Source organism: Heliangelus exortis, chromosome 1 (genome assembly GCF_036169615.1).
Source record: "Heliangelus exortis chromosome 1, bHelExo1.hap1, whole genome shotgun sequence".
NCBI classification, from domain to species: domain Eukaryota; kingdom Metazoa; phylum Chordata; class Aves; order Apodiformes; family Trochilidae; genus Heliangelus; species Heliangelus exortis.
The window spans coordinates 1464454-1490034 of record NC_092422.1 but is presented as its reverse complement, the minus strand read 5'-3'; the positions used below and the strand labels follow the sequence as shown (position 1 = coordinate 1490034).

The following is a 25581-nucleotide window of genomic DNA, read 5'->3' as shown; positions in this document are numbered from 1 at the left end:
GCACCGAGCTGGGCGGGCTCTGCCTGGCACCCTGGGCAGGGGGAGCTGGGGGGGTCCGGGATGGGTGCACAAGCCCTTGTGTAGCACCAGGAGGGGTGCACAAGCCCTGTGTAGCACCAGGAGGGGTGTAGAGCCCCTGTGTAGCACCAGGATGGGTGCACAGCCCTTGTGTAGCACCAGGAGGGGTGCACAGCCCTTGTGTAGCACCAGGATGGGTGCAGAGTCCCTGTGTATCACCAGGATGGGTGCACAAGCCCTTGTGTAGCACCAGGAGGGGTGCACAAGCCCTTGTGTAGCACCAGGAGGGGTGCACAGCCCCTGTGTAGCACCAGGAGGGGTGCACAGCAGGGGTGCACAGCCCTTGTGTAGCACCAGGATGGGTGCACAAGCCCTTGTGTAGCACCAGGATGGGTGCACAAGCCCTGTGCAGCACCAGGATGGGTGCACAGCCCCTGTGTAGCACCAGGATGGGTGCACAACCCTTGTGCAGCACCAGGAGGGGTGCACAAGCCCTTGTGTAGCACCAGGAGGGGTGCACAGCCCCTGTGTAGCACCAGGATGGGTGCACAGCCCCTGTGTAGCACCAGGAGGGGTGCAGAGCCCCTGTGTACCACCAGGATGGGTGCACAAGCCCTTGTGTAGCACCAGGATGGGTGCACAAGCCCTGTGTAGCACCAAGATGGGTGCACAACACCTGTGCAGCACCAGGATGGGTGTAGAGTCCCTGTGCAGCAGCAGGATGGGTGCACAAGCACTGTGTAGCACCAGGATGGGTGCACAAGCCCTGTGTAGCACCAGGATGGGTGCACAACCCTTGTGCAGCACCAGGATGGGTGCATAACCCCTGTGTAGCACCAGGATGGGTGCACAGCCCCTGTGTAGCACCAGGAGGGGTGCAGAGCCCCTGTGTACCACCAGGATGGGTGCACAAGCCCTTGTGTAGCACCAGGATGGGTGCACAAGCCCTGTGTAGCACCAAGATGGGTGCACAACACCTGTGCAGCACCAGGGTGGGTGCACAACCCTTGTGCAGCACCAGGATGGGTGCACAAGCCCTGTGCAGCACCAGGATGGGTGCACAACCCTTGTGCAGCACCAGGATGGGTGCACAACCCCTGTGTACCACCAGGATGGGTGCAGAGTCCCTGTGTATCACCAGGATGGTGCACAACCCCTGTGCAGCACCAAGATAGGTGCAGAGCCCCTGTGCAGCACCAGGGTGGGTGCACAGCCCCTGTGTAGCACCAGGATGGGTGCACAAGCCCTTGTGCAGCACCAGGATGGGTGCACAAGCCCTGTGCACCAGGGTGGGCTGCTCATCACCAGCATAACCAAGAGGAAACGTACTGGGTGCAATGGGAGGAGCCGTTGCTATGGAAACGAGGCGAGCGCCTAATTAGCGTTAATTAAGGAGGCAGGAGGGGAGCGTTACAGAGGGGTCCGGGCTGGGTGCCGAGGTGCTGCTGGTGTTTAGGGGGGAGAAAAAAAAAAAAAAAAAAAAAAATCTTTTTGCTCCGTGCCTCAGTTTCCCTCAGGTGCAAAGCGAAGGAGAGAGGTTGAGGAGAACACCCAGAAAAAAAAAAAAAAATTAAAATAATGGCAATCTGCCAAAATAAGTAAAAAAAAAAAAATCACACCCCCCCCCTTCCTGTTACAGCACCCAAAAAAAAAAAAAATCTTAAATAATGACGCGCAGTCAAAAAAAAAGGAAAAAATTAACACCCCCCATCCTGTTACAGCACCCCCCCAAAAAAAAAATAAAATCATGCTGCCAAAAAAAAAAAAGAAAAAAAATCACACACCCCCAATCCTGTTACAGCACCCTCCAAAAAAAAAAAAAAAAATCATGCTGCCAAAAAAAAAAAGGAAAAAGCCATCACACCCCCCTCCTGTTACAGCAACCCCCCCCAAAAAAAATCATGCTGCCAAAAAAAAAAAAAAGGAAAAATCCATCATACACACCCAATCCTGTTACAGCACCCCCCCAAAAAAAAAAAAAAATCATGATGCCAAAAGAAAAGGAAAAAACCATCACGCCCCCTCCTCTTACAGAACCTCCCCCCCCCAAAAAAAAATCCTGCTGCCAAAAAAAAAAGGAAAAACCATCAAACCCCCCCTTCCTCTTCCAGCATCCCTCCCCCCAAAAAATCTAAAATAATCACATGCTGCCAAAAAAAAAAAAAGAAAAAAACCATCACACCCCCTCCTGCTGTTACAGAAACCCCCCCAAAAAAAATCTAAAATAATGACATGCAGCCACAAAAAAAAAAGAAAAAAACCATCACACCCCTCCTGCTGTTACAGCACCCCCCAAGAAAAAATCTAAAATAATCACATGCTGCCAAAAAAAAAGGAAAAACCATCACACTCCCCTCCTGTTACAGCACCCCCCCAAAAAAAAAATAAAATCATGCTGCCAAAAAAAAAAAAGAAAAAAAATCACACACCCCCAATCCTGTTACAGCACCCCCCCCAAAAAAAAAGACATGCCAAAAAAAAAAGGAAAAACCCTCACACCCCCTCTCCTGTTACAGCACTCTCCAAAAAAAAAAAAAAAAATCATGATGCCAAAAAAAAAAGAAAAAAAATCACACCCCCCCTTCCTGTTACAGCACCCCCCAAAAAAATAATCTAAAATAATCACATGCTGCCAAAAAAAAAGGAAAAAACCATCACACTCCCCCAATCCTGTTAAAGCACCCCCCCCAAAAAAAAAAAAAATGACATGCCAAAAAAAAAAGGAAAAACCATCACACTCCTCCTCCTGTTACAGCAACCCCCCCCAAAAAAAAAAAATTATGCTGCCAAAAAAAAAAGAAAGAAAAAAAAATCACACACACCCCCTTCCTGTTACAGCACCCCCCCAAAAAAAATCTGAAATAATCACATGCTGCCAAAAAAAAAAAAAAAAAGCAAAAAACCATCACAACCCCCCCATCCTGTTACGGCACCCCCCCCCAAAAAAATCATGCTGCCAAAAAAAAAGAAAAAACACAAAAAAACACCACACCCCCTCCTGTTACAGCACCCCCCCAAAAAAAAAAAAAAATCAAATGCTACCAAAAAAAAAGAAAAAAATCACACACCTCCCCTCCTGTTACGGCACCCCCCAAAAAAAAAAAAAAAAATCATGCTGCCAAAAAAAAAGAAAAAAAATCACACACCCCCGATCCTGTTACTGCAGCCCCCCCAAAAAAATAATCTAAAATAATCACATGCTGCCAAAAAAAAAGGAAAAAACCATCACACTCCCCCTCCTGTTACAGCACCCCCCAAAAAAAAAAAATCATGCTGCCAAAAAAAAAAGAAAAAAAATCACACACCTCCCCTCCTCTTACAGAACCTCCCCCCCAAAAAAAATCATGCTGCCAAAAAAAAAAAGGAAAAACCATCACACACCCCCCTTCTCTTCCAGCATCCCTCCCCCCAAAAAAATCTAAAATAATCACATGCTGCCAAAAAAAAAAAGAAAAAAACCATCACACCCCTCACCCTGTTACAGCACCCCCCCAAAAAAAAAAAATAAAATCATGATGCCAAAAAAAAGAAAAAAAAATCACATACCCCCCGTTACACCACACCACAACCCCCCCCCAAAAAAATCTAAAATAATGTCATGCTGCCAAAAAAAAAAAGAAAAAAATCATCACACCCCTCCTCCTGTTACAGCCCCCCCAAAAAAAAAAAATCACATGCTGCCAAAAAAAAAAGGAAAAAACCATCACACTCCCTTCTGTTACAGCAACCCCCCCCAAAAAAAAATTAAAATAATGACATGCAGCCAAAATAATAAAAAAAAATCACCCCCCCCCTCCTGTTGCAGCACCAGCTCAAAAAAAAAAAAAAAAATCATGCTGCCAAAAAAAAGGAGAAAAACCATCACAACCCCCCCTCTTACAGAACCCCCCCCAAAAAAATCACATGCTGCAAAAAAAAAAAGAATAAAAAGAAAAAAAATCACACACCCCCTCCTGTTACAGAATCCCCCCCCCCAAAAAAAAATCACATGCTGCAAAAAAAAAAAGGAAAAAACCATCACACCCCCCTCCTGTTACAGCAACCCCCCCAAAAAAAATTAAAATAATCACATGCTGCCAAAATAATAATAAAAAAATCACACACCCCCTCCTGTTACAGCATCCCCCCCCCCAAAAAAATCTAAAATAATCACATGCTGCCAAAAAAAAAAAGAAAAAAACATCACACACCCCCATCCTGTTACAGCAACCCCCCCCCAAAAAAACCATGCTGCCAAAAAAAAAAAGGAAAAATCCATCATACACACCCCCTCCTCCTGTTACAGCACCCCCAAAAAAAAAAAAAAAAAAAATTATGATGTCAAAAAAAAAGAAAAAAAAAATCACATACCCCCCGTTACACCACACCACAACCCCCCCAAAAAAAAAATCTAAAATAATGTCATGCTGCCAAAAAAAAAAAGAAAAAAATCATCACACCCCTCCTCCTGTTACACCCCCCCAAAAAAAAAAAAATCACATGCTGCCAAAAAAAAAGGAAAAAACCATCACACTCCCTTCTGTTACAGCAACCCCCCCAAAAAAAATTAAAATAATGACATGCAGCCAAAATAATTTAAAAAAAATCACACCCCCCTCCTGTTACAGCACCAGCTCAAAAAAAAAAAAAAAATCATGCTGCCAAAGAAAAGGGGAAAAACCATCACAACCCCCCCTCTAACAGAACCCCCCCAAAAAAAATCACATGCTGCAAAAAAAAAAAGAATAAAAAGAAAAAAAATCACACAACTCCCTCCTGTTACAGAATCCCCCCCCAAAAAAAATCACATGCTGCCAAAAAAAAAGGAAAAAACCATCACACCCCCCTCCTGTTACAGCAACCCCCCCTCCAAAAAAAATCATGCTGCCAAAAAAAAAAAAGGAAAAATCCATCATATACACCCCCTCCTCCTGTTACAGCACCCCCCAAAAAAAAAAATAAAATTATGATGTCAAAAAAAAAGAAAAAAAAATCACATACCCCCCGTTACACCACACCACAACCCCCCCCAAAAAAAAAATCTAAAATAATGTCATGCTGCCAAAAAAAAAAAGAAAAAAATCATCACACCCCTCCTCCTGTTACACCCCCCCAAAAAAAAAAAAAAAGACATGCCAAAAAAAAAAAGGAAAAAACCATCACACTCCCTCCTGTTACAGCAACCCCCCCAAAAAAATTAAAATAATGACAGGCAGCCAAAATAATTAAAAAAAATCACACACCCCCCTTCTGTTACAGCAACCCCCCCCAAAAAAAATCTAAAATAATCACATGCTGCCAAAAAAAAAAAAAGGAAAAATCCATCATACACACCCCCTCCTCCTGTTACAGCACCCCCCCCAAAAAATTAAAATAATGACATGCTGCCAAAAAAAAAAAGGAAAAAACCATCATACTCCCTCCTGTTACAGCAACCCCCCCAAAAAAAAAAATTAAAATAATCACATGCAGCAAAAAGAAAAAAAAGGAAAAAACCATCAGGCCCCCCTAAAAAAAATGCCATAGGCAGAAAAAAAATGTATATAATAAATATATCATAAATATAAATATAAATATAGATATAAATATAAATATGAATATAGATATAAATATAAATATAGATATAAATATAATTATAAGTATAGATATAGATATAAATATAAATATAAATATGAATATAAATATAGATATAGATATAAATATAAATATAAATATAAATATAAATATAAATATAAATATAAATACAAATACAAATATAAATATAGATATAAATGTAAATATAGATATAAATATATATAAAAATATAGATATAAATATGAATATAATACAAATATAATATAAATAAATATAATGTATATTATATATAATATATAATAAATATAAATAAAAAGATAATAAACATATAATAAAGGATAAAAATTAAAAAATAAAAATAAAAAAAAAATAATAATAAAAATAAAATAATAAAAAAAAAAACCCAAACCCCACATGCTGCCCCCCCCCTCCTGTTCCAGCCCCGTTCAAAGCTTTTCCAGCGCATCCCCCGCACCTCCCTCCCTGCATCCGCGCTGCTCCGGGTGGGTGGGTGGGTGGGGGGGGGTGGGTGGGCACCACCCGAGAGCAGGGACCCGCGTGGAGCCGCGGACGCAGGCGCAGGGATCCTGCGGAAGGGCTTCGGCTGCTTCTTTCCAGCTGGAAATTCAATTTATTCCGAGAGGGGTCGAGAGGAAGGGACCCGGCGGGGAAGCGCTGAGCCATCCGCAAAAGCTCCTCTCGATTTTTTTTCCCTCCCCGCTGCCACTCGGAGAGGTTTTAAAAAGGGGGGGAAAAAAAAATTATTTAAGGAAAAAAAAAATTATTTAAAAAAAAATTATTTAAAAAAAAAATATTATTAAAAAAAATATTATTAAAAAAAAAATTGAAAAATTAAAAAAAAATTGAAAAAAAAATTAAAAGCAAATTAAAAAAATATTACAAATAATTAATTTAAAAAGAATTAAAATAATTAAAAATCAATGAAAAATAAATTTAAAAAAATTAAAAGCTGAAAGATACATTTAAAGGAATTAAAAATCAATGAAAAATAAATTTTAAAGAATTAAAAGCTGGAAGGTGCATTTAAAGGAATTAAAAATCAATGAAAAATAAATTTTAAAGAATTAAAAGCCGGAAGGTGCATTTAAAGGAACTAAAAATCAATTAAAAATCAATTTTAAAATATTAAAAACGAAAAAGTAAATAAAAAAAAAAATTAAAAATAAATGAAAAAGAAATCTTAAAAAAATCACGAACGAAAAGATAAATTAAAAATAAATTAAAAACTACTTGGAAAAAATAAAAATAAATTTAAAAAAATAAAAAAAATTAAAAAAAAATTAAAAAAATAATTTAAAAAAATAAAAAAAATTAAAAAAAATTAAAAAAAATAATTTTAAAAAATTTTAAAAAAATTAAAAAAAAATTTAAAAAAAAAAAATATAATTTTAATTATTCCTTGGGCCGCGTGGGACGAACCGAACCCCCCCCCCCGGGACCCGCATGCTGCAGATGGTGAGGACTCTGGCGCAGTTCACGATCGCGCTGGAGGACATGAGGGACATCGGGGATGGCATCGACGCGGCCCTGGCCACCTCCGGGCTGGGTGGCACGGCCGAGGAGGCGACAGAGAAGGGTGGTGGCAGTCGTGGTGGCACCGAGGTGATGGGGGAAGGAGGAAGGAGGGGGAAAAAAAGCAAAAAAAACCAAAAAAAAAAGGATGCGGGGGAGGGGGGGTGAGAGGGATGGGGGTGTCCGGGTGGGTTGTTTGTCGGGGGTTTGGGTTTTTAAAGGGTTTTTTAGGGTTTTTTTGGTTTTTTTTTGGGGGGGGGGGATGTGTGGGGGTGTGGATGGATGCGTCATGTTTGGCCACGTGTGTGCTTGGCCCGCGGTTGCCGTGGCAACGGTGTCTCCATCCTCATCCTCAGCCCGCAGCCCCCACCTGGGGATGCTTTGGAGGAGGGGGGAGGGGGGGGATGAGGGGAGAATGGGGGGGTGGGAGCATCACTGCCACCCCCCCAAACCCCCCCACACCCCCCCTTTAATTTTATCAGTGTCACTGGATAGGGAAATTCCCCCATTCCCATGGTAGAGCTGATCCTGAGGGTGCTGAGCACCTCGGGGGGGGGGGGAGAGGGGGATGAGGGGGGAGTGGGGGGGGTGGGAGTATCACTGCCACCCCCCCAAACCCCCCCATAACCCCCCCTATAATTTTATCTGTGTCACCTGATGAGGAAATTCCCCCATTCCCGTGGTGGGAATGATGATCCTGAGGGTGCTGAGCACCTGGGGAGGGGGGGAGAGGGGGATGAGGGGGGGGTGGAAGCATCACTGCCCCCCCCCCCAAACCCCCCCCACACCCTCCCCAAACCCCCCCACACCCCCCCTTTAATTTTATCTGTGTCACCCAATGGGGAAATTCCCCCATTCCCATGGTGGGGCTGATCCTGAGGGTGCTGAGCACCTCGGGGGGGGGAGAGGGGGATGAGGGGGGAGTGAGGGGGGTGGGAGTATCACTGCCACCCCCCCAAACCCCCCCATAACCCCCCCTTTAATTTTATCAGTGTCACCCGATGGGAAAATTCCCCCATTCCCATGGTGGGGCTGATCCTGAGGGTGCTGAGCCCCTCGGGGGGGGGGGGGAGAGGGGGATGAGGAGGATGAAGCATCACTCCCACCCCCCCCCAAGCCCCCCCATAACCCCCCCTATAATTTTATCTGTGTCACCCGATGGGGAAATTCCCCCATTCCCATGGTGGGGCTGATCCTGAGGGTGCTGAGCACCTCGGGAGAGGGGGATGAGGGGAGAATGCGGGGGTGGGAGCATCACTCCCACCCCCCCAAACCCCCCTACAACCCCCCCTATAATTTTATCATTGTCACCTGATGGGGAAATTCCCCCATTCCCATGGTATGAGGGTGCTGAGCACCTGGGGAGGGGAGAGGGGGATGAGGGGGACAAAGCATCACTCCCACCCCCCCAAAACCCCCCCATAACCCCCCCTATAATTTTATCTGTGTCACCTGATGGGGAAATTCCCCCATTCCCATGGTGGGGCTGATCCTGAGGGTGCTGAGCCCCTCGGGAGAGGGGGATGAGGGGGGAGTGGGGGGGGGGTGGGAGCATCACTGCCACCCCCTCCAAACCCCCCCACACCCCCCCTTTAATTTTATCCGTGTCACCCAATGGGGAAATTCCCCCATTCCCATGGTGGGGCTGATCCTGAGGGTGCTGAGCACCTCGGGGGGGGGAGAGGGGGATGAGGGGGATGAAGCATCAGTTCCATCCCCCCCAAACCCCCCCACACCCCCCCTTTAATTTTATCCGTGTCACCTGATGAGGAAATTCCCCCATTCCCATGGTGGGGCTGATCCTGAGGGTGCTGAGCACCTCTGGGGGGGGAGACGGGGATGAGGGGGGAGTGTGGGGGGTGGGAGCATCACTGCCACCCCCCCAAACCCCCCTATAACCCCCCCTGTAATTTTATCATTGTCACCTGATGGGGAAATTCCCCCATTCCCATGGTGGGGCTGATCCTGAGGGTGCTGAGCACCTCGGGGAGAGGGAGATGTAGGGAGTGGGGGGGGGTGGGAGCATCACTGCCATCCCTCCAAAACCCTCCCACACCCCCTCAAGCCCCCCCCCACCCCCCCTTTAATTTTATCCGTGTCACCCAATGGGGAAATTCCCCCATTCCCATGGTGGGGCTGATCCTGAGGGTGCTGAGCACCTCGGGGGGGGGAGAGGGGGATGAGAGGGGAGTGAGGGGGGTGGGAGTATCACTGCCACCCCCCCCAAACCTCCCCACACCCCCCCTTTAATTTTATCAGTGTCACCCAATGGGGAAATTCCCCCATTCCCGTGGTGGGGCTGATCCTGAGGGTGCTGAGCACCTTGGGAGGGGGAGACGGGGATGAGGGGGGATGAAGCATCACTCCCACCCCCCCAAAACCCTCCCACGCCCCCCCAAGCCCCCCCCCTTTAATTTTATCCGTGTCACCTGATGAGGAAATTCCCCCATTCCCGTGGTGGGGCTGATCCTGAGGGTGCTGAGCCCCTCGGGGGGGGGGAGAGGGGGATGAGGGGGGAGTGGGAAGGGTGGGAGCATCACTCCCACCCCCCCCACACCCCCCACACCCCCCCCTTTAATGTTATCATTGTCACCTGATGGGGAAATTCCCCCATTCCCATGGTGGGGCTGATCCTGAGGGTGCTGAGCACCTCCGGAGAGGGGAATGAGGGCAGAGTGGGGGGGGTGGGAGCATCACTGCCACCCCCCCAAAACCCCCCCATAACCCCCCCTTTAATTTTATCATTGTCACCCGATGGGGAAATTCCCCCATTCCCATGGTGGGGCTGATCCTGAGGGTGCTGAGCACCTCGGGGGGGGAGACGGGGATGAGGGGGGAGTGGAAGCATCACTCCCACCCCCCCCAAACCCCCCCATAACCCCCCCTATAATTTTATTCGTGTCACCTGATGAGGAAATTCCCCCATTCCCATGGTGGGGCTGATCCTGAGGGTGCTGAGCCCCTCGGGGGGGGGGAGAGGGGGATGAGGGGGGAGTGGGAAGGGTGGGAGCATCACTGCCACCCCCCCCAAACCCCCCACACCCCCCCCTTTAATTTTATCAGTGTCACCCAATGGGGAAATTCCCCCATTCCCATGGTGGGGCTGATCCTGAGGGTGCTGAGCACCTCGGGAGAGGGGGATGAGGGGGGAGTGGGGGGGTGGAGACATCACTGCCACCCCCCCCAAACCCCCCCATAACCCCCCCTATAATTTTATTCGTGTCACCTGATGAGGAAATTCCCCCATTCCCATGGTGGGGCTGATCCTGAGGGTGCTGAGCCCCTCGGGAGAGGGGAGAGGGGGATGAGGGGGGAGTGGGGGGGTGGAAGTATCACTGCCACCCCCCCAAAACCCCCGACACCCCCCCTTTAATTTTATCTGTGTCACCCGATGGGGAAATTCCCCCATTCCCGTGGTGGGGCTGATCCTGAGGGTGCTGAGCACCTTGGGAGGGGGAGACGGGGATGAGGGGGGATGAAGCATCACTCCCACCCCCCCAAAACCCTCCCACGCCCCCCCAAGCCCCCCCCCTTTAATTTTATCCGTGTCACCTGATGGGGAAATTCCCCCATTCCCATGGTGGGGCTGATCCTGAGGGTGCTGAGCACCTCGGGGGGGGGAGAGGGGGATGAGGGGGGAGTGGGGGGGGTGGGAGCATCACTGCCACCCCCCCCAAACCTCCCCACACCCTCCCCAAACGCCCCCACACCCCCCCTTTAATTTTATCCGTGTCACCCAATGGGGAATTTCCCCCATTCCCATGGTGGGGCTGATCCTGAGGGTGCTGAGCCCCTCGGGGGGGGGAGATGGGGATGAGAGGGGAGAGTGGGGGGGTGGGAGCATCACTGCCACCCCCCCCAAACCTCCCCACACCCTCCTCAAACCCCCCCACACCCCCCCCTATAATTTTATCCGTGTCACCCGATGAGGAATTTCCCCCATTCCCATGGTGGGGCTGATCCTGAGGGTGCTGAGCCCCTCGGGGGGGGGGGGGATGGGGGGGCTGTGGTCAGGATGAGGGGGTGTCCAGGGGAGGTGTAGATGGAGACTGAAGCCACCTCATCCCCCAGGATGTTTGGGGAGGGGGGCAGGGGGGGGGGGCTTTGCTGGGCTGAGGGATACAGTGGGGCTCATCCTGCCCGTGCTGGGCCCCCAGCTCCTGCTCACCCCCCCCCCCCCAAAAAAAAAAAAAAAAAAAAGAAAAAAAAAGCTCCTGTTGGGGTGGTGCTGTAAGGGTGAGGAAAAAAAAACACCTTGGGCCTCATCCTGCATCTCCCCATCTCGGGGGGGGGGGGATGTGGTGCTGAGCCCCCTCAGCTCGTCGTGGTTGCTGGGACAGGGGTGGAAATGGTGAGGAGCTACAGGCTGGGTGAGAGGTGGGGAAACTGAGGCAGGGAGGGGGGAGTGTCAGGGGCTGAGCAGCACCCTTCAAGCTCATCCTCAGGTGGGGGTTTTTCAGCCTGTAATTACACCAAATTAAGCCCAGGGTGAGTGGTAATTAATTTCGGGCCGTAATGAAGAGGTCTCAGCTGAGGTGGCTTTGGGGGGGGTGGGGAGGTTTCCTGAGGGGGCTTTGATCCATCCCTGGAATCCTTGGCTCAGGGCAGTTTCCCCCTTCCTTGGCTGATATCCTCGTGGTGGGTGAGTGGGGAAACTGAGGCACGGCTGTGTCCCCAAGCCCCAAGCAGGATCCGGTCAGGATCCTTCCCTGTGGCTCCCTGGGAAGCCCCCAGGAGATGGTGGCCTCCAGCTGGGAAGAGGATTCCTGGGTGAAAGCTTCCTGCTTTGTGACACTTCTGTCCCCACCAACCCCGTGGCCAGGAAGATGCAGGTTTATCCCACAAGGATTTGGGGGATTTGGGGCTCTGGTGGCTTCGTCACCCCCCATGGTGGCATCAGGTCAGGGGAACCTGGTCCCAAGATGTTCTGGTGGGACATCTCTGCACCAAGAGCTTTTGGTGGCCTCTCTGCACCCAGGTGTTGGGGTGTCCAGGCACCCAGGACCTTTGGAAGGTCCTTGTCCCCAGGGATTTGGGGTATCTGTGCACCCACAGGGTGTTCCTGCACCCATGGGTTCTGGTAGCCAGGTGGGACATCTCTGCACCCAGAGCTTGTGGTGGCCTCCCTGCACCCAGGTGTTGGGGTGTCCAAGCACCCAGAACCCCTTGTCCCCAGGGATTTGGGGTATCTGTGCACCCAGAGGGTGTTCCTGCACCCATGGGCTTTGGGATTGTCTCCATCCTTGGAATGTTTTGTGACACTTCTGTCCCCACCAACCCGGTGGCCAGGAAGATGCAGGTTTATCCCACAAGGATTTGGGGGATTTGGGGCTCTGGTGGCTTCGTCACCCCCCATGGTGGCATCAGGTTAGGGGAACCTGGTCCCAAGATGTTCTGGTGGGACATCTCTGCACCCATGGGTTCTGGTGACCTCCCTGCACCCAGAACCTTTGGAAGGTCCTTGTCCCCAAGGATTTAGGGTATCTCTGCACCCACAGGGTGTTCCTGCACCCATGGGTTCTGGTAGCCAGGTGGGACATCTCTGCACCCAGAGCTTGTGGTGGCCTCCCTGCACCCAGGTGTTGGGGTGTCCAAGCACCCAGAACCCCTTGTCCCCAGGGATTTGGGGTATCTGTGCACCCACAGGGTGTTCCTGCACCCATGGGCTTTGGGATTGTCTCCATCCTTGGAATGTTTTGTGACACTTCTGTCCCCACCAACCCCGTGGCCAGGAAGATGCAGGTTTATCCCACAAGGATTTGGGGGATTTGGGGCTCTGGTGGCTCCACCACCCCTATTATGGCATCAGGTCAGGGGAACCTGGTCCTAAGATGTTCTGGTGGGACATCTCTGCACCCATGGGTTCTGGTGACCTCCCTGCACCCAGAACCTTTGGAAGGTCCTTGTCCCCAGGGATTTAGGGTATCTCTGCACCCACAGGGTGTTCCTGCACCCATGGGTTCTGGTAGCCAGGTGGGACATCTCTGCACCCAGAGATTTTGGTGGCCTCCCTGCACCCAGGACCTTTGGAAGGTCCTTGTCCCCAAGGATTTGGGGTACCTGTGCACCCACAGGGTGTTCCTGCACCCATGGGCTTTGGGATTTTCTCCATCCATGGAATCTTTTTTCCTTTATCCCCACGTTCAACATCTCCACACTTGGGACACCTTTGGGACATCTCTGTTCCCATGGCCTTAGGGGTGTCCAAGCTTCCAGGGACTTCAGGGTCCCCACCCAAAGCTCGGGGTGTCACAGCACCCAGGGCCTTCAGAGCATCTCCATGGACACAGGAACACCAGCATACCCATACCCAGCACCTTGGAGCATCTCCTTCCCCAGGAGGGTTTCCTATCCCAATATTTTGGGGTTTCTCCCACCCAGGACACTTGGAGCACCTCCATAACCAAACCTTTTGGAATATCTCTGCACCCAGAAATTTTGGGCCATCTCACAGACATCTGGAGAACCTCCACACCAAAAGCTTTTGGGGCCTCACTGCAGCCAGGGTGTCTCCTGAGCACCTTGTGCCCACAACTTTTGGGGTGTTTCTGCACTCAGGGTCCTTGGAGCATCTCTGCACCCAAAGCTTTTGGGTTTTCTCTGCACCCAGGGTCTTTGGAGCACCTCTGCACCCAGAACTTTGGGTCTTTGGAGTGTCTCTGCAGTCAGAACTTTTGGGGTGTCTCTGCACCCAGGTTCTCTGGATCATCCCTACCCTCAGAACATTTGGGATTTCTTTAGTTTCTTTACACCCAGGTTCTCTGGAGCATCTCTACACTTAAAATATTTGGTGTTTCTCTAACCCAGGTTCTCTGGAACATCTCTACACAGAATTTTTAGGGTTTCTCTACACCAGGGTTCTCTGTAGGATTTCTGCAGTCAGAACTTTTGGGGTGTCTCTGCACCCAGGTTCTCTGGAACATCTCTGCACTCAGACCTTTTGGGGTTTCTCTACACCCAGGTTCTCTGGAGCATCTCTACACTCAGAATATTTTGGGGTATCTCTGCACCCAGGTTCTCTGGAGCATCTCTACCCTCAGAACATTTGGGGTTTCTTTAGTTTCTTTACACCCAGGTTCTCTGGAACATCTCTACACAGAATTTTTAGGGTTTCTCTACACCAGGGTTCTCTGTAGGATTTCTGCAGTCAGAACTTTTGGGGTGTCTCTGCACCCAGGTTCTCTGGATCATCTCTACCCTCAGAACATTTGGGGTTTCTTTACACCCAGGTTCTCTGGAACATCTCTACACAGAATTTTTAGGGTTTCTCTACACCAAGGTTCTCTATAGGATTTCTGCACCCAGATTTTTTGGGGTGTCTCTGCACCCAGGTTCTCTGTAGCATCTCTACACTCAAACTTTTGGGGTTTCTCTACACCCAGGTTTTCTGGAAAATCTCTGCACCCAGAACTTTTGGGGTGTCTATGCACCCAGGTTCTCTGGAACATCTCTGCACTCAGACCTTTTGGGGTTTCTCTACACCCAGGTTCTCTGGAGCACCTCTACACTCAGAATATTTTGGGGTATCTCTGCACCCAGGTTCTCTGGAACATCACCCAGACCTTTTGTGGTTTCTCTGCACTCAGAATTTTTGGGGTGTCTCTGCACCCAGGTTCTCTGGAGCATCTCTACACTCAAAATATTTGGGGTTTCTCTAACCCAGGTTCTCTGAAGCATCTCTGCACCCAGAACTTTTGGGGTTTCTCTACACCCAGGTTCTCTGGACCATCTCTACCCTCAGAACATTTGGGGTTTCTTTAGTTTCTTTACACCCAGGTTCTCTGGAACATCTCTACACAGAATTTTTAGGGTTTCTCTACACCAGGGTTCTCTGTAGGATTTCTGCAGTCAGAACTTTTGGGGTGTCTCTGCACCCAGGTTCTCTGGAGCATCTCTACACTCAGAACATTTGGGGTTTCTTTAGTTTCTTTACACCCAGGTTCTCTGGAACATCTCTACACAGAATTTTTAGGGTTTCTCTACACCAGGGTTCTCTGTAGGATTTCTGCAGTCAGAACTTTTGGGGTGTCTCTGCACCCAGGTTCTCTGGATCATCTCTACCCTCAGAACTTTTGGGGTTTCTCTTCACCCAGGTTCTCTGGACCATCTCTACACAGAATTTTGGGGGTTTCTCTACACTGAGGTTCTCTGGACCATCTCTACACCCAGAACTTTTGGGGTTTCACTTCACCCAGGACCATCTCTAACCCAAAAGTTTCGGGGTGTCCCACACCCTGTGCCTTAGAGCATCTCTTCCCCCAGACTGAGCTGCAGGGATGTCCCCCCCGGGTGCTCCATGTCCCCGAGAAGCCCCTGACCCATCTGCTTCCCAAAACCCTCAACCCACCCCCCAAGACCATCCCCACGCCCCCCCCCCCACCTCCAGACCCCCTTCCCGTGGCACCAGAGCTCGGGTGGGTGCCAGCCTGGAAACCCAAATTCCTACGGGACCGCTGGGAGAGGAGCCTTAGGAAGAGCCGGAGGGTGTCGGGACCGACCCATGTAGGGCTGTGAGAGCCAGGGCGGGTTCCTGACGCTGCCGAGGAGGAAACCAGGCGGCTCTTGAGCACTCGGTGTCATTTACTTCCTAATCCTCCCTCCCGAATTCCTCCATCGGGGTGGAGAGGGAGCGTTGGGAGAGGAGCCGGACCCCAGCCGGGCTCCCGGAACCTCCTCCTTGATTCCCCCCTCCTTCTTTCCCTCTTAATCGCTGTGTGACGCTGGTGTCCATCGTGTCAAAAGCCCAAAATTCTTTTTTTTTTTTTTTTTTTTTTTTATTCCACCCTGTTAGGATATGAGGAAACATGTGATCATGACCCTGCTGGACACGGAGCAGTCCTACGTGGAGTCCCTGCGCACCTTGATGCAGGTAAGGTGACACGGGGGCCCCGAGGTGACACCCCAAGATGGGTCATGGCATGGCTGTCCCCTGCTTGTCACCATCCCTTGGACACCCCCCAGCCCCAGGTCAGACCCTCCTGGTGGTCCCCAGCAGCACTGATGTGGCGTGGGGATGGCTTGGGGACAGGTGGCAGTCACTGGGGACAGTCAGTGGGAGTGGTGGGGACAATAGTGTCAGGAACAGGGTGTGGGGGGCACCTCTGTCCCCCAAATCAAGCCCATAACATTCTTGGTGGGTTGGAACCCCCAAACTGCTCCCAGTCCTTGCTCTCCCCCAACCCCCCAGCTTTTCCTCATGTTGCACCCCATCTCCTGGGCTGTTGGGGTCATCTCCTGCTGGGTGACCCTAACCCCCCCCATTCCCATGTCCCCCCATTTTCAGCATCACCTGCAGCCATGGGCCAAGAGGTTTTTGTGGTCTTTTATTTTTTTTTTATTTTTTTAATTTTTTTTTTTCCATCCCCCCCCCACCCCTCTCTCCTCGGAGTTCCCTGGCCCCAGGGTCCACCTCACGTTTGAGATGTTAATGAAGGTGTTTCAGGAGGTTAATGGTGGTCATCAGCTCCCTGCAGACCAGGTCACTGCTCACCTAGGTGTGAGTTGTCCAACCACATTACTGCTGCTGGGAACACCAAAAAAAAAAACCCAAAAAAACAGAGTTTTGCTCTGCTGGGTGCCTGGAGGACACCTGCTGGGTGTGCCCACCAGGGCATGGACCACCCCTCATCCCAACAGCCCAATTATGGCTTTGCCCATAAATACCCCACCTCCTGGTGGACCCAGATGTGCTCTCCCAGATGTTCCTCTAGAAGGGAAGGACCTTTCCAGGCTGCTCCCAGCACAGGTATTGGCTGGGAGGGATGAGAGGACCCTGGCTCTGGAGCTTCTTCTGGGGCAAGTAGTCCAGGTTTTGGGGTCAGCTGGTGTCCCTGCTGGTCTTGGCATGGACAGAGGATGTTCTGTGGGCTGTGTCCACCTCTGAGGTGGGACAGGAGGCTGGTTGGACACTGGTGGGAGCCACAGAGCCTTGATGCCTGAGCTCTGGCCCATGGGACTCATCCTGGCAGGGTGTAACCAGGCTGAGCTGGTGTTCTCAGGGGGGGTCACAGGGCTCCAGACTCCCCCAGCTCCTTGTTTTAGCTGGGACAATGTGGTTGGATTTGTGATGTGGCTGGGAGGAACCTGGATTGCCTTGGAGCATCCAAGCCAAGGCAGCTGGTGCCTGGGTGGCTCCTGTGAAGGGTTTGTCTCCATCCTCTTCTTCTCCATCTGCTCCTTGCTCCTCCAGTTTCATGGTGGGTGGAATGCATGGCCCAGCCCAGCTTCTGCTGGAGATGTTGGCTGTAGGAGGGTAGGAGAAGGCAGGTTATGAACCTCAGGAAAGATTGGATCTTCCTAACTTGGGATTCCACAAGATTCCCACCATCAGCCTGAGGAACCTGATGCTTGGGAGATGACTTTTCCCTCACCAGCTTGGATGGAGATGTCCCAAGCAGGTTGAGATGGGGTCCTCCCAACATCCTGAAGAGCACCAGCCCACTGGTTGAGCCAAGGAGGAGGCAAGGCCTGAGAAGACCTTCCTAATCCTGCATCCCTTGCAGATCCATCTTTCCCAGGGCTCCCCTTACAGCTCTGCCCACCCAGCCTTGCAGAGGACCTGCTCCTCTCCCACCTTTCCTCCTGACCCTGAACATCACTCACTGACTGTTCCCTGAGAGGTGGTCCAGGACTTGTCCTGGTGCTTTCACACTCCTCACTCCACCCCCTCCTGGTCCCAACCACCCTAAATCCCACCAGAATCCACAGGCTTTGGATCCTAGGATCATGCTGCTGTGATTCTCCACCTGTAGAGGATTCTACAGGCTCTGGAGTAGATGGAGGTGACCAAGGCTCATTACAGAAAAGGTTTGGAGCCTCTCAAGGCTGAAGGACATCAAGGGGACATCATGTTTTGGGGATTCCTCATGCAGAGGAATCCATGAGGATGAACTGGGTGGGATGGGACCCAGAAGGGCTGGGGTGGAAAACCTGCTGCTCTCTGGTCCTTCTGATGGGCTCCAGAAGCTCACCTTGACTGGAGGAACCCCCTGCTACAGGATGCCACCAATCCTCTCATCTCAAGGGCTTGGGAAGTTCATATGGGGTGGGAAAAGAAGCTCATATGGGGTTCATGGGGGTGGGAAAAGAAATCCAGGGGGACCCCAGGTGCCTTCACTTCCCCACAGGGTTACATGAAGCCACTGAAGCAGCCAGAGAACTCTCTGCTCTGTGACCCGTCGCTGGTGGATGAGATCTTCGACCAGATTCCCGAGCTGCTGGAGCACCACGAGCAGTTCCTGGAGCAGATCCACGACTGTGTGCAGAACTGGCACGAGAAGCAGAAAGTGGGAGACCTCCTGGTGCAGTCGGTAGGTCCCTGAGAGGGGTGGTTTTTTCCCCCAGGGAACCCAGGACTGCCCCTTCTCGGGCATGGGTCCAGCAAGGAGAAGTTTTTTTGGAGCAGGAGGCAGGGAAGTGATTAAAGGATGGGCTGAGCAGGCCTGAGATGGAGAACAGGAGACAATCTCCAGGCCTGCTGTCTGCTTAGCATAACGTCAGGGGCTGCAGCTCCACGTTTCTGCCTGGGGAGCAGAAATGTCAGGGCTGAAAAATCGAGGGGGGCCAGGAGGTGGGTGAATCCTCCCTGAGCCAGCCCAGAGCCATCATTAACCCTTGGAGCAGCTTCTTCCAGACTTACCCAGGAAGGAACAGGCTGCCCAGGGAGGTTGTGGAGTCTCCTTCTCTGGGGATATTCAGACCCCCCCTGGATGTGTCCCTGTGTCACCTGCTGGAGGTGACCCTGCTCTGGCAGGGGGGTTGCACTCGATGATCTTTTGAGGTCCCTTCCAACCTCTCGCTTGCTACGATTCAACCCAGGATGTCCAGGCTGGGTTTATCCCCTTTCTCTTCCACCTCCCACCTTCTTTTTCTCTCCCAGTTCTCCAAGGATGTGCTGGTGAACATCTACTCAGCCTACATTGACAACTTCCTCAACGCCAAGGACGCCGTCAGGATCGCCAAGGAAGCCCGACCAGCGTTCATGAAGTTCCTGGAGGTGGGGCCTGGATCTTCTCCCTGTAGATGTTGGCCAAAATCCAGAACAAGGCTGCTGGTGGGGTGGGATGGAGGTAAACTGGTACTCTCTGGTCTGACTAGGATTTTTTTTTCCCCCCCTTTTTCTTGGTTTTATTGTAAAGAAGCCAAGTTGGGATGAACCGGAGTCACTCCAGATGGTGTAAAACCAAAAGCACCCTGACCCTAAATGGGTGTTGCTTCAAATCCTGGGCTGGTGGCACACTAGGTCCCTGCTGGGTCCCACCTAATGGTGCCATCCTTGTCCCCCACGGGTGTTTTGCAGCAAAGCATGCGGGAGAACAAGGAGAAGCAGGCTCTGTCTGACCTGATGATCAAACCAGTGCAGAGGATCCCACGATACGAGCTCCTGGTGAAGGTGGGTGCTGGCAGCAGGACCTCTGTGCCATGCCAGGAGATCACAGCTCCTCCTCATCTCCACCTAACAGGAGCTTTTAAGGGGGTCTCGTGTCCCTTCCAGCCCCTTTTCCCCATCCCTTGACACGGTGCTCCCAGCTCTTGGGATTGGTCTCCCCCCTGAAGGTCACCCACCCTGTCCCCCTTCTCTTCTGCCTTTCTGCAGTGACATTTTGGGGTCAGTTGCACTGTCACTCCCTCCGTGCCTCAGTTTCCCCCTGCCAGAGTCCCTCTCCTGGGTGCTAGAGCTAACAGAGGATGCACTTTTCATCGAGTCCCACAATGGTTTGGGTTGGCAGAGACCTTCAGAGGGGGTTGGGTTGGAGGGGACCTTCAGAGGTCAGCTAGTGCAACCCCATGCCATGGACTGGGCACCTTCCACTGGGTCAGGTTGCTCAAAGCCCCACTCAGCCTCACCTTGAACACATCTAGGAATGAATTTTAGGTGTCCCTCCAAGGTGATGATGTGTTCTCAGGAGCTGGTGGCCTCTTCAGAAGTGGCAAAGACCAGGCTGGTGGTGGTGGCCAAAGCTCAAGGCTTTCTTTGCCAAACCTCTCCTTCATGGGGCTGCTTTCCAGCAGCCAGAGGAACTTGGCTTGGAGGTGTGATGGCCTTGCCCGTGCCCTGGCTTTTTCCGTGGTGACATCCCAGTTGTGTCCCCATGGCAGGACCTGCTGAAGCACACGCCAGAGGACCACCCTGACCACCCCTTCCTCATCGACGCCCAACGCAACATCAAGCAAGTGGCTGAGAGGATCAACAAAGGCATGAAGAGTGCAGAGGAGGTGGAGAGGAACGCCCGGATCGTGCAGGAGATTGAGTCCCACATTGAAGGGATGGAGGATGTATGTATGGGGAGCTAAGACATAGGGTTTTTCTTTCCTCCTCCCCATAACACAACCAGTTGTCCTCTGGCTGGGTCACCCCGGTTGGGCCACTTGTTTTCTCCTCCAGGTCCTGCTTTTCCCATCATCTCTGGGCTTCTTGGGAATTTGGGAAGGGTTTTGAGGTGCCTGTTCTGAGCTGGGGGTGGGAGGGAGGCACAGGGGGTAGGGATGAATCCCCACCCAGGAATCCCCCACTCACAAACCTCCTTGTCCCCACAGCTCCAGGCCCCGCTCCGCAGGTTCCTGCGCCAGGAGATGGTGGTGGAAGTGGTAAGAGAGGGGGGGTCCCTTGCTGTTGGTGGGTGGTTTCATCAAGGCCATGGGACAGCAGAGTAGGTGGGATGGTGGGAGGCTGTGGTTGCAGGTCATGGGTTGTCTGTGTGCCCGTGGGAGGCTGGAGATGGATGGATGGATGGATGGATGGAAGGAAGGAAGGAAGGAAGGAAGGAAGGAAGGAAGGAAGGAAGGAAGGAAGGAAGGAGGGATGGAGGGATGGATGGAGGGAGGGAGGGAGGGAGAGAGGGAGGGAGGGATGGATGGATGGATGGAGGGATGGAAGGAAGGAAGGAAGGAAGGAAGGAAGGAAGGAAGGAAGGAAGGAAGGAAGGAAGGAAGGAAGGAAGGAAGGAAGGAAGGAAGGAGGGATGGAGGGATGGAGGGATGGATGGAGGGAGGGAGAGAGGGAGGGAGGGATGGATGGATGGATGGATGGATGGATGGATGGAGGGATAGATGGAGGGATGGGATGGATGGGAGGCTGGAGATGGATGGATGGATGGATGGATGGGCCATGGGACAGCAGAGTAGGTGGGATGGTGGGAGGCTGTGGTTGCAGGTCATGGGTTGTCTGTGTGCCCGTGGGAGGCTGGAGATGGATGGATGGATGGATGGAAGGAAGGAAGGAAGGAAGGAAGGAAGGAAGGAAGGAAGGAAGGAAGGAAGGAAGGAAGGAAAGAAGGAAGGAAGGAAGGAATGGGATGGATGGATGGAGAGAGGGAGGGAGGGAGGGAGGGATGGAAGGGATGGAAGGGATGGAAGGGATGGAAGGGATGGATGCATGGAGGGATGGATGGATGGATGGATGGATGGATGGATGGATGGATGGATAGATGGATGGAGGGAGGGAGGGATGGATGGATGGATGGGTGGATGGGTGGACGGGTGGAGGGATGGAGGGATGGATGGAAGGATGGATGGATGGATGGATGGATGGATGGATGCATGGGTAGATGGATGGATGGATGGAGGGAGGGAGGGAGGGATGGATGGATGGATGGATGGATGGATGGATGGATGGATGGATGGATGGATGGATGCATGGGTAGATGGATGGATGGATGGAGGGAGGGAGGGAGGGAGGGATGGATGGATGGATGGATGGATGGATGGATGGATGGAAAGACCAGCCTGATGGAAGGATGCATGAAGGGATAGATGGAAGGATGGAAGAAGAATGTCTGGAAGGGTGGACAGGTAGATCAGTGACAGCTCAAAGGGGACAATATAAAATTCCCCAAGTGTGGGTGGGAAGAGAAGATGGGTTTGGGAGCAGGCAGGAGGCAGAGAGAGCCTGCAGCATCCCCAGGCCAGGGATGGACAGGGAGGCTGGAGGATGCCACCATGGAGGTCCTGGTGAACCCATGTTCCCATGATCCCAGTTCTTCCCTGGGAATGCTTCCCTGTAGCTTTGCCTTCATCCCATTGCACCCCTGTCCCCTTCCACCATTGGGAAGACACGGCCGGTCCTGTCCCACCCCACAGCCATGGGGAAACCGAGGCAGGGACCACCTCCAGCACCACCAGAGGGTGGCTGTTAACATTTTGGTGTCTCCCCCCACTCCACAGAAGGCTGTGGGGGGGAAGAAGGACCGTTCCTTCTTCCTCTTCACGGACCTGCTGGTGTGCACCACGCTGAAGCGCAAGTCGGGCTCCCTCCGCCGCAGCTCCATGAGCCTGTGAGTACCCCCTGGGGACAGCCACCACCACCATCCGTGACCTTAGGGCTGTCCCCGTGAGCTGGGATGGCTTTAGGGTGGCCGAGGACACGGGTGCAGCTCAGCCATCTGCTCCACAACCTTGCAGGTACACGGCAGCCAGCGTCATCGACACGGCCAGCAAGTACAAACTGCTCTGGAAGTTGCCACTGGAGGACGTGGAGATTGTTAAAGGTCTTGTCACTGCCTGCTGGAGTGTCCCAACCTCACCCCAAAAACCCTAATGTTCACCCCTGGTATGGGGGAAGGAGGTGTTTAATGCCATGAGTGTGTCTGCACACAGGTGCCTCACAAGCCACCAACAGGGAGAGCATCCAGAAGAGCATCTGCCGCTTGGATGAAGACCTCAACACGTTGGGGCAAGTCAGCAAGCTGTCAGAGAGCCTCAGTTTCCCCCACCAGGTATGAGGATGATGGCTGTGGTGTCATCCCCTGGCTGGACACATTCCCTATGGGATCATCCAGGAGGTCCTCAGTGGGAGGGAGAACCTGTGAATGGGCTGCAGGCCGTGGGTATCCTCTAAGGGTCCAGATGCCACCAAACCCAAAGCCAGAGGGGGGTTTGGGGCAGGCTCGGAAGGGTGCTGGGGGGTGGATGGGGGCAGCATCATGTGGTGGCCCTGGTGGTGTCCCCTGGCTAAACACCTTCCCAAACTGGAATGTCCTCTGGGAGGGAGAACCTCTGGAAAGGGTTGTCCTCTGGTGGCCATGGTTGTCCTTTAGGGGCACAGATGCCACCAGCTCTGAAGTCACATCACATGGTGGCCCTGGTGCTGTCCCCTGGCCAGACACCTTCCCCAGGGACCCTCCAGGATGTCCTTGGTGGGAGGGAGACCCCATGGAAAGGCTGAGAGCCATGAGTGTCCTTTAAGGGCCCAGATGCCACCAGTCCCAAAGCCACCATGGGGCTGGGGCAGCCTCTGAAGGATGCCTGGGGATGGACAGGGACATCATCACACAAAGGTTTGGTGGTGGCCAGTCCCCAAGAGCTGAAGTTCTGCCCCTGTCCCCAGAGGACCAGCTGGAATGTCCTCTGGGAGGAAGAACCTGTGGAAAGGGTTGTCCTCTGGTGGCCATAATTGTCCTTTAAGGGCACAGATGCCACCAGCTCTGAAGCCACAGGAGCAGCCTCTGAAGCACAGGATCAACATCACATGGTGGCCCTGGTGCTGTCCCCTGGCCAGACACCTTCCCTGTGGGACCTTCCAGGATGTCCTTGGGGGGAGGGAGACCCCATGGAAAGTGTCCTGGAAGGGCCCAGATGCCACCAGTCCCAAAGCCACAATGGGGTTGGGGCAGCCTCTGAAGGATGCCTGGGGATGGACAGGGACATCATCACACAAAGGTTTGGTGGTGGCCACTCCCCAAGTTCTGCCCCTGTCCCCAGAGGACCAGCTGGAATGTCCTCTGGGAGGAAGAACCTGTGGAAAGGGTTGTCCTCTGGTGGCCATAATTGTCCTTTAAGGGCACAGATGCCACCAGCTCTGAAGCCACAGGATCAGCCTCTGAAGCACAGGATCAACATCACATGGTGGCCCTGGTGCTGTCCCTTGGCCAGACACCTTCCCTGTGGGACTTTCCAGGATGTCCTTGGTGGGAGGGAGACCCCATGGAAAGGCTGAGAGCCATGAGTGTCCTGTAAGGGCCCAGATGCCACCAATCCCAAAGCCACAATGGGGTGTGAAGGGTGCCTGGGGATGGACATCATCACACACAGGGCTGGTTGGTGGTGGCCAGTCCCCAAATTCTGTCCCTGTCCCCAGAGGACCAACTGGAATGTCCTCTGGGAGGGAGAACCTGTGGAAAGGGTTGTCCTCTGGTGGCCATGATTGTCCTTTAAGGGCACAGATGTCACCAGCTCTGAAGCCACAGGATCAGCCTCTGAAGCACAGGATCAACATCACATGGTGGCCCTGGTGCTGTCCCTTGGCCAGACACCTTCCCTGTGGGACCTTCCAGGATGTCCTTGGGGGGAGGGAGACCCCATGGAAAGTGTCTTGTAAGGGCCCAGATGCCACCAATCCCAAAGCCACAATGGGGTGTGAAGGATGCCTGGGGATGGACATCATCACACACAAGGCTGGTTGGTGGTGGCCAGTCCCCAAGTTCTGCCCCTGTCCCCAGAGGACCAACTGGAATGTCCTCTGGGAGGAAGAACCTGTGGAAAGGGTTGTCCTCTGGTGGCCATGATTGTCCTTTAAGGGCACAGATGCCACCAGCTCTGAAGCCACAGGAGCAGCCTCTGAAGCACAGGATCAGCATCACATGGTGGCCCTGGTGCTGTCCCTTGGCCAGACACCTTCCCTATGGGACCCTTCAGGATGTCCTTGGTGGGAGGGAGACCCCATGGAAAGTGTCCTGTAAGGGCCCAGATGCCACCAGTCCCAAAGCCACAATGGGGTGTGAAGGGTGCCTGGGGATGGACATCATCACACACAGGGCTGGTTGGTGGTGTCCAGTCCCCAAGAGCTGAAGTTCTGCCCCTGTCCCCAGAGCCTGGATGATGTGATCAAGGACCTGATGGCTGCCATCCACCGGGAGCTGGCAGAGAAGCAATCCCTGTCCTTCAGCATGGGCTTCCCCCCCAACAAAGTGGAGCTCAGCACCACCAAAGCTGATGGCACCGAGTCCTTCATCTTTGAGTTCCCCAACCCTGACGCCCGGCTGGGCTTTGAGCAAGCTTTTGAGGATGCCAAGAAGAAGCTGGGTAACTCCAGGGACTGGGGACATGGACATGGTGGTGGGTTTGGCACCATAGAATCCCAGAATGGGTTGGGTGGGAAGGGACCTTCCAGCTCCTCCAGTTCCAACCTCCCTGCCAGGGTTTCAACATGCTAGGGCTGCCATCTTGTTTATTGTGGTGGCTTTTGTTGTTTTGAATGAAAGTTGTGGCCATTTGCTGAGTAGTTTCAGATAAAAACTGTGCTGCCAAGGAAGCTTTAATAGCTTCAGATCCACTCTGTCTTCCCCTCTGATCTCCTGCACTTTGATAAGTGCTGACCTCCAGCAAGAAAACTTCTCCTTCCCATTTTAAGGGGAAACAGAGATGGGGAAAAGATGCAGGGAAATTAATGTGGTTTGCTCCTTTTTCAGACGTACTGAAAGGTAAGGAAGTAGCAGAATCTGGGGCAATTTGTGCCAGGGGAAAGGTGCTTGAAAATTTTTA

General features: G+C 52.3%; 1 protein-coding gene across 1 annotated transcript in view; it reads left to right on the top strand.

Annotated features, from left to right (window-relative positions):
- The first annotated feature begins 6686 nt into the window (after positions 1 to 6686).
- Positions 6687 to 25581, top strand: part of ARHGEF17 (Rho guanine nucleotide exchange factor 17) — a 35675-nt gene continuing 16780 nt past the window's right edge. The window contains exons 1-11 of the mRNA XM_071761114.1: positions 6687 to 7194; positions 15896 to 15973; positions 18231 to 18413; positions 18983 to 19099; positions 19403 to 19495; positions 20203 to 20379; positions 20641 to 20691; positions 22267 to 22376; positions 22504 to 22589; positions 22699 to 22817; positions 24909 to 25122. Coding sequence (XP_071617215.1) covers positions 7036 to 7194; positions 15896 to 15973; positions 18231 to 18413; positions 18983 to 19099; positions 19403 to 19495; positions 20203 to 20379; positions 20641 to 20691; positions 22267 to 22376; positions 22504 to 22589; positions 22699 to 22817; positions 24909 to 25122 — 1387 coding nt within the window. The 5' untranslated portion in view covers positions 6687 to 7035. The remainder of the gene's footprint in view (positions 7195 to 15895; positions 15974 to 18230; positions 18414 to 18982; positions 19100 to 19402; positions 19496 to 20202; positions 20380 to 20640; positions 20692 to 22266; positions 22377 to 22503; positions 22590 to 22698; positions 22818 to 24908; positions 25123 to 25581) is intronic.